The 9,266-nt window shown below is 39.9% G+C and overlaps 1 protein-coding gene across 1 annotated transcript; it reads left to right on the top strand.

Moving 5' to 3' along the window:
* Positions 1 to 1,472: 1,472 nt before the first annotated feature.
* On the top strand, positions 1,473 to 4,044 carry LOC131893292 (uncharacterized; the record flags this gene model as incomplete). The annotated part of the gene is given in 15 exon segments (XM_059243279.1): positions 1,473 to 1,571; positions 1,642 to 1,676; positions 1,743 to 1,848; positions 1,917 to 1,972; positions 2,036 to 2,053; positions 2,131 to 2,203; positions 2,273 to 2,288; positions 2,347 to 2,393; positions 2,607 to 2,711; positions 2,819 to 2,942; positions 3,109 to 3,230; positions 3,306 to 3,394; positions 3,488 to 3,578; positions 3,697 to 3,774; positions 3,858 to 4,044. Coding segments are annotated over 15 exon segments (1,169 nt in total), but the record flags the coding sequence as incomplete, so codon positions are not given.
* Between the last annotated feature and the right edge of the window lie 5,222 nt (positions 4,045 to 9,266).

Raw genomic sequence — 9,266 nt, 5'->3', positions numbered from 1 at the left:
AGATTTACTCTTTGTTAAATGGTCAAACCCAAACAATTTGCATACAGCTTTGCAGAGCAATTAGGGATCTTATGCCTTTTTACATAATATGAATGTGTGGCAATATGTAAAAAGAGTCTTTCTAATTCATTTTTAACCGGTGTGCATGTAAATCCCCCATGATTGTTGTGAAAATTGTTTTAATTCTTGTCTGAGAAGGGAAAAAATTGCACTCACTCGAACGTGCACTTGCATTCGCTTACCAATGCATCTCCCTCTCCTTCAACTTACGACTAGAGTTCTGGAATGTGAGAGAATTGCCATTGCTCTCAACAAGATTACTTTAATGGGCTAAAAATAGAGCCAGCCATTGGTTTTAACTTTAACAAAATCATGAACATTTTTTGAAGTTATCAAACATAAGTAAAAAGATGCTGACAAATTCATTTGGATGGAATTTCAGGATAAGTCTGGACAAAGTTTTGAGGCAGACCAAGGGCCAAATATTTAAAGCATGCAATGAAATTGTCCACGCTCTAGTAGAACTGAGGGTTGGACGTCATTAGATACAGGATTGTGTCGGCTACTTACGTGCAAATTGACACTGATTGCGTTAGAAACCAAATTCCTTGAGTTTTGAAGAAATGTAGGTAGGTCTACGTGACTGGAGTTTAGGGCCAATTGATAAGTGGATGGCTGAAATGATTGATGATAAAGTAGTCACTCCTAACGAAACCCAAGAAAATCTATGCCAGAAGGATTGGAAAAGTTGCATATATCATACAGTGCATGATAATTTACAACTCTGAACTTGCATTGAACAAAAACAGTCAAAGCAAGAAGGAGCTAATGTAGCCAATTGGTGTTAGAGGCAACGAAGATAAGGCAGGAATCTTCTACTCAGGGATTCAAACTTCCAGTCCGGAAGTCTGATAGAGTAGCCAGATGTTAATCTCAAGTAAATTCAATAATTAGTTTCACAAATTGAAATAGTGCCAATACAAACACATTTTCCTGCAAGTCTGAATGTCTTCTGTTTTGGTTTGGTTTGTTTTTTCACGGGCTTTTCAAAACGCAAAATGTAATGTAATCCCCAGTATTATTCATTGTTCGAACTAGCCTGGATACTCGTTGGCTTGAAGGTGCCCTCAAAGCCCGCGTTCAGCCTCTACGCTCACTACAATTGACCCTAAAATCTAGGTTGGGGCAAAGCTCATGGATGCTTGTGAAAACGGACAGCATCAGATACCCTTCGTACCTTCTCTGAACACTATACACTCTTTACTTTGTTTAGCCTGGTTAGTTTGGTGAAAGTATTGCCTCTCTTGATGAGAAGGTCTCTAACTTCATCCAAAGCGCACAACGAGCAATACTGTCTCAGACGGCAAGGAAAAGGTAGATCAATATGTATTACAGTTTTAGAGGAAAGAGGTCTAGTATCATTTCCATCTGAACCATCCTTTGAAGAACAATCATGTTCTTAAAAGTAAACCTGATTGGTCTTGTTCTCTACATTGCTTCCAATGTGGAATGCATATCTCGAGCTCGGTTGAATCATACATTCTCCCCACTCGGTTTCCACCGACAGAAGAGTGAGTAGAAGCATGAGAAAAACAGAGAATCTCCAATCACTTTGACACCACTCCTTGCTTTGGATTTCAGAGCTGTTCAGTATTTTCAACATTGTTCAATTCAAGGTATCCCATGGTAATTGCTTGATCTTTTTTTTGCGCATTTTCTTTATCATGCCGATCTTTGTTTAGAATGACCCGTGCTCCGCTCTTTCGGGAGGAGATTTGAGAGGAACTTGTTTGAGTGCTCAAGAATGTTCCACCCAAGGCGGGTCAGCAGATGGAAAATGTGCTGCAGGTGAGACCAGATTCAACAGTAGCTTCTGCTCGTTCGAAAATTGGTGGAATTTCTGTTTTGTTGCGCAGGTTTCGGTGTTTGTTGCCTCTTCAGGATAACCGGTTGTGGCGGTTCGGTGACCAAGGTACTTGGTACCATTTGTGATCTTTCAAAGCAATCCTACCTATAGTGCACTTCTTTATTTCAGAATTGTACCTACGTCAGGGCGAGTATCCATCAGTTTTGTTTTTGGGGCTTTTAAAATCGGGTCATCGGTTCTAATGCCAAGGTTGGATCCTCTAGAATGCCGGCTTTCCTGCTTCCGACCCAAATAACGATAGAATTTGTACTGTGACTCTCAACCGTTTTGCTAATGGTATGACAACCACCTACTTATAATTCATATTCATCATGATTTCTCAGAACGTTTGGCTTCTGATTTTAGATATTTGCCAAATTAGGTAAGAAATGATTAGCGCTCAACCTCCAGGACCTTGAAATGATACTTTCTTTCTCCAGGTTGGATTTTCAATCGACGACCACGTTGCCATTGGGAACAGATGCCGGTAAGAAAAAAATCAGCACTTGATAGCTATATTAATGAGCAATTTTGTCGGGTTTGCTGGTATCATTTTTCCTCCTATTCATACGATAACATTTCTCAAAGTTGCATCAAATTACCGCAACAAATATGAAAATCCTAATGCTCGCCTCCGTAACCCCCTGTACTGTGAAAAATTGTCCAAAGAATAAATGATAGTTCGTTCTCACTTGTCCAGGTTCCTGTGGTGGAACGGGAGACAGCTTGTCGGTGATCAGTCCACATTCCTCTTCGCGAAACGCTTTTCCGCCGGCAATCTGCGGCATTCTCACCGGTCAACATAGTAGGAAAATCGACGCATATCATAATTGTTTTAAGCGCCAAAGAGAACATTGAGAGTTGCAAATCATTCTATGGAAGAAAACAAAACTCGTGAAATTGAATTTTCAGTGTACTTTGAAAGTGGACGAATGGGTGGTTCTGCGGGCCAAATTGACATTTTCCAAGGCTCAGCCCCAGGAGAAAGACGATTCAATATCAAAGTGACTTTTATTCATTGCAACAGCAAGGTCCGGTAAGTGGTTTTTAAATCATTCAATGGAGGAAAACGCAACCAAAAAGCAACGAGTTTTCGAAATCACGGCCAACAAAGTACAACCTATCTTGATATGAAAGCACATCAATTGAACTATGGCTGGGTTTCCACACAAAATAATGGAATTGAAATATTTAATTTCCAGGGCCCCTAGTGGCTGCACTCAGTACTTTACGGGATGTACAGGAACAATTATGTCGTATAACTTCCCGGGTGGACAATTGTTGGGGGACCAGCTTTATGGCAATTGCATTCGACAAAACGAGGGTGAGGGCTGCAAATTTGGATTTTAACATCTTTTCATCCATCGACGTATCCATGGCTTCGATGTCACTCTTGCAGGATATTGCTCAGTCCAATATTCGGAAACTCCCATCACGAACCCTGATCCATTCGATTTGGATGCACCGGATCCCAACGCCAGTGTCACGGTGAGGCTTTTTGAAAAGCCTTGATAACCAAATGGGTTCTTTTGTAAAACAAAACAGTCGATGATTCTGATGATATAAGCGCCTTTTTTCTAGGACAACTGTATGATGAAAAACCACATTACTATTCCCAGCAAAGTGACCGATCTTTTAATGGCTTCAACGCCAGATCCCCAACAAGACGTCGGTAAGATGCTCGATTCAGGCTTTGTTTCACATTCCACAGATTGGATGGAGTGTCAAAAACTTGCATTTCTTTCCAAGAGTCTGGGCCAAATGAGTGAAGATATTTGCTTTGTTTTCAGTTACTTATGCCCCTTCCATGCGATGCAACACCGTTTTTGGAGGTGCCCCAAGAACCACCATCCCAGGAACATTAGTTTGTAAGTTGGTTAGCAATCCATAGCACATTGCCACTCGAGTGGCTTTTGGGGACTTGAATTGATTTGCCAGATTGACATTTCAGCTGAAGCGGACGTCCCATTTGTGGTGAATTTGCGAACCTTGCCCAGTGCGAGTGGCCGATTGGAGTCCTTCTCCGGATTCAGCTTGGATTACACCCAGGTCCCTTGCTGAACTATTGTGCATATGTATTCTCTTGTAATGTCAACAGCTAATAAATTAAAACGACGATCTTTTCATTGCTACACAAATTGTGCCTCGGTTTTCTTTTCGAATTTGAGCATTGCTTCATTGAGGTGAACCATTATACTTTACATAAAGAGCAAAGAATGTCAAACCAACGTCTATTTGGAATGTAGAACAATTGGCCGACGGCCGAATCTTGGAATGAATATTGTTGCGCTACAATTGTGACATAAATCGATGTCTAACATTACATAGTTGTTCGATTCTCATGGGGTTTTGCACCTCTTATAAATGTGGATTTTCCCACGACTTTTTGGGGGAATACAAAAAGACCAAAATTGTGCAAGAAAAACTGAGCTGTCCGATGACAGATTATGCGATACAAACAAATTTCAGTGGAAGGAATCCAGATCATCGTGCCTGCTTAACAACAAAGAAGAGCGATGTTTCTTGTAATGAATGAAGTGTATCGAGGTGATTAATTCTTGTCTTGTCTTATTCACGGTATGGCCAATATTCATGGTATCCCTGCAATACGGTCATAAATATTTCCCTCGCCACATGGGACTTGTAGGTTCAAATTATCAAATGACAAGACCTATCGTTAATCACGTCAACTATGCACTAATTGTGCATGTACATTTATGAATTGGTACAACAAAAACCAAAGGAAACTTGACAGCCCGATTGGGGCTGGGCCTCTGAGCATTTGATTCAAGCAATTCATTATTCCAGTCTCGGATCTCATATTTCATACTCAACATGCATTTCCTCTTTCCTCATCATTTCATTTCCACAATTCTACTCTTCGCAACTAAAGTGTTGCATATTTAGTTTCTAATCAAAATCAGCTTAAAATACCTGTTAAAGCTGTTCTGCATGGAATGAGCAGTTTCCAAATGGACTGGATGGGTTCCTTTTTTTAATGCAATGTCCAGAAAGAAATTTATGTGAAATATACCGAGATGTGGCCATACGAACCATTTTAATCATAATTTGGCAATATATTGGCTTTTATGAGTGGATTTAAATTGATATGAATAGCCGTAAATGGCTGTTCGTCCCTCATTCAAATGGCCAATTTCGTGTGGAAATCGGCATTTTTCAGCCTTGTGTCTTACCATCCAAGATTAATGGCTTCCATTTCATTTCACGTCCACCGATTCATTCTCGAACCATTTGATCGTGGAAGTACATTTTCATCTCAGAGAAATTGCATTGCACTAGAAAGTATGAGTAATACAGCTAATCACAAACCAGACATTTTCAAGTACCCCATCTTCATTACGTCAATAAAGCATTTGGCATTGAACTGAAAGAACATTTCACCACGGGAGGAGTATACGGTTAATAAATCAACATTAGTCATGACAAGATCCAGAATGTTTCCTTTGTGAGTGCCTGGTTTTATATTTAGGAGAAAGCCATTAGTCTGTATTTGCTCGAGATTATCTAAAGTTGATCAAAGGGGAATTGGTTATACCCATCATATGCTTGTCAGATCAGGCTAATCTTTTAGGTAATCTGGTAACATGCCCTAATTCAGTTCAACGTATGTCGGAAGATCAATATCTTTCTTGCATCGGGGTCTCATCACTTTGCCGAAAAAATGTTGATCAAAGTAAGCTCTAATGAACTGAGTCGACGAAAAGTGATATTGTGTTCGACAACGGTTGAACCTGGTTGCACCTAACAATTACTCAATTTCGTTTTTGGTTGAAAGGTTGTTTAACTCAATTACTCAATTTCGTTATTGGTTGAAAGGTTGTTTAACTCAATTACTCAATTTCGTTATTGGTTGAAAGGTTGTTTAACTCAATTACTCAATTTCGTTTTTGGTTGAAAGGTTGTTTAACTCAATTACAAGGGAATGCATTTGCCTCTGAGCTCGTGACTACCAAGTCTAATCACTATGGAATGCAATGAACTTTAAAAAGATTGCAACGTTTTGCAAATATGTGAATATGCGTGAGTGAGTTCAAAATGTTTATCTGTCTGCACAACAAGGTAAAATAAGCCTTTCATGGTGGGTTGAGCCATGGACTTCTAAAGACATGGACATACAAAAGAAGACTAAACTTGTATCGTTTGAATACATCATCTGACCCAAAATTGGCATTTCTAATGATCAGAAGATGTGGCCAAATGAATTAAAGTTGACTCAAATCTAGGCCCAAAACCTCCTTAAGATTATTCAGGAGAGGTAGTCAAACTTGTGAGATAGTATAAAATGACAATACAAAACCTGAATTTTAGTTAGACCTCATGTATGTCAGCTACGTAAGTTTTTGACGATATGACTTTCGAAGGAGACACTGTTGATTTATAGGTATGTCATTAAAGTGAATTGCCTTTAATTGCAAAAACCTCTACGTTTCTTATTCTACAGTATGAACTGATTAGAATTCATTATGAAATGGGGTCTCAGAGTTGCATTGATCCAAAGGCTTTGAATATCCATCTATCCATCAAACGGATGGTTTTAAAAGCTTATTATCACTATTAGATTTGACTTCTAACTTTCATACTTTCAGTATTAATTGCGCGGTTGACCCATGTAAGATGACATCAAGTTTTGGTCTTTTCTTTTAATTCTAAGCATATTCGAACATGGCAATGGTATCAGAACTTTTCTTTAAGAACTGTGAAAACCAATCACACTTCAAGAGCCTTTAGAATGAGGAACTATTACGAAAAGTTCTCTTAAAATAGTGTCCAGTAATTTAATCTTATTTTTTGATCCGTCGTATTATTTCTAACAAAGAGAGTGCACGAAAGGAGAAGGAAACTACATAAACCTTATAAAGAAACTGTGCACTCTTGTTTCCACGTCTTAGCCCTGAGAATCCTTCCTGCTTTTCTGTATGTTTAAAAAACGTAAGTTTTCTATCTCGTTAAAAAACGATTGAATCAATGCCAACGCAATGATTATTATCAAGGTCCTTTCAAACAAAAAGGGCTCCAAAACAAAAACAAACAAGTGGTCTAAAACATAGAACGATTCAAATGCGTTTTAGCAACCGACCGTAAAAGGTGCGCTGCTGACGTCAAGTCCAAAGCATCCAGCCAATCGTATCAACGAAGATTTCTCATTCTCTGTCTCCTTCGTTGTTCATTCAAATGCTTAGATCATCATTGAAATAAAATAGATACGTGTCCCAAAGGCAACTTGGAAATACATTTTATTTTTCAGAAGTATACATATGGTTATCCCCTGTTTGTGAAGGTTGGAGAAGAGGTTGTTGGTATTGATGTGGTTTTAGGAATACTGGGCGTTGATGGTTGAATAATGTGTCAAGGCATGTTTGGATCAAGCTTCCGATTAAAATGCGATTAGTCCAACAGTTTCTTCGTTTTCAAGGTGGATATCGTTTCAGAGGCTTGCCTAACATTGGGCTTGATCGACGATTTTCAGATGGAGAGTCCTTTGTGGCTGTAAAAGTTTGCTTTATTTTGATCAATGCAAGACTCAAATGTTTTGGCATCCACCCTTGGTTAAGTGGGGGGTCCACGGTATCCTCTGAGTTGAGCTCCGGTCTATCCCCAGACTCGTCGTGGATCAGGGCCTTGCGTTCAAAACGCATCCACTTGTGACTACGCGAAACGCTTTGGTGTCATGCCTTGGTAGAATGTGACGGCTTGTCAGTGCCATTAGATCATAAGTAAATCCCGTGACATATGCAACAACAAATATCTCGGGTATGAAGGGGCTTCGCTGTTTTTTGACGAGAGCCCTCTTCCAGCACAAGGACCTTTACCCTTTGGAACCAAAAAGGGTTTTGACGTTTCCACTTGGAATCATTGGCTTTGGTTTTAGTCATTCCCTTTAGTCACTGATTTATCATTCGGACTTTGGTGGGTGATTTTACATTTAGCGGAAGGGAGCCTCGGAAATGCGAAACAGGGCGTGACTATATGGATGGAACGGGAATGGGTTGGTTCACCCCTCCGTATTGGGGTCTTGTGGCGTTGACGATTATCACATGCAGACACAAATTATTTTATTTGTTTGTCCAATGCAGGAAAGCATACAGATGAGGGAGGTCTTCATGTTGTGGCCGAAACGCCAAGGTGAACGGTTCCATGACCCAAAACAATAGGGTGATGTTGAACCACTGAGGCAGAACCAGGTGAAAACATTTTAGAATGTGGCCACTCAATTAAACTCCTCAAAGGCCGTGTTTAGATGGAGGTTCTCCACATACTATTGCGCTCTTCAAAAGTTAATGCTGCACATTTCGTCCTCATTTGTGTGCTTAGCGATGGGTTTCGCGGTAAAAGCTTCGTCCATATCGCGCATATGTATAGAATAGAGGAATTTTCTCTTAGTCATTTTGGATTTCTTACGGTAGAGTGTTAAAAGGAGTGATCTTGCCTAAAAGGAGGTTTGCTGGAATCTTATAGCCCTTTAGATGAGCAATGGTGAACTCAAAATCTTGGTATCTTAGTTTTATTTGGTCCATGCAAGCACTTCCCAAGCGCTTCCAAGATGCCTTGGCCCACGTACACATGCGTTGGTAGAACACGTGTAATATGAATCGATAGTGTCAAGTATAGCACTTTACTGAAATAAACGAGACTCACAGGGTTGGGAATCCGAATTCGCGAGTTTCCCCCCCAAAAATATTAAGACAAATGTCTGGTTCTCAGTTTTAGTTTGAAATAGTAGAAATTTCGATCGAGGGGAGTATCACTAGCACATCTAATTGTGAACTACTTGATGTTATCCCCATTTGCGTCAATGACTGACTGTACGTGTACGCAAGGCTTAAATGAGGGTTGCTTATTGATCAAGAGATTCCTTGACATATTGCCTCTTTTGCAGTTGATGGACGCAATGAGGGAACATTTTGTTGGATGGGTAAGGTCGATTGGTTTTAAATTCAAACTAGCGTCAGGCAAAATGGGCCTTGGTTTGATAGGGGGCCAACTGTCCCTCCCAACAAACGCACCGCAATTCTCATTTAACCAGTTCGATGAATTAGACCGCCCTGAAAAAAATTGCCCCTAGATCACCGGCCTATTTGCGCCATTGCTTATGCATTTCTACTAGGTTTGTTGTTTTGAGGGAAATGCCCCTGCCTCAAAAGGCAAATCAGTTTTCCTACCCAAGACCTCTTTGGTCCTTGCAAAAACAAGTCCATGGTCGATTTCATGCGTTTTCAATTTTAGAAAAATTGGATTGTTAAAGTTGGCCCCCAAACATTTGCCAATAGCACAAGTTATATAAAAGTTTCTAAACATGTGACTCCAAAAAGTGTTGGCCTATTTTTGACGTGCGTTTGAT

Source organism: Tigriopus californicus, chromosome 2, assembly GCF_007210705.1.
Source record: "Tigriopus californicus strain San Diego chromosome 2, Tcal_SD_v2.1, whole genome shotgun sequence".
In the NCBI taxonomy this organism is placed as follows: domain Eukaryota; kingdom Metazoa; phylum Arthropoda; class Copepoda; order Harpacticoida; family Harpacticidae; genus Tigriopus; species Tigriopus californicus.
Note: the sequence above shows the minus strand (reverse complement) of the source record. Positions and strands in the feature narration are given on the sequence as shown.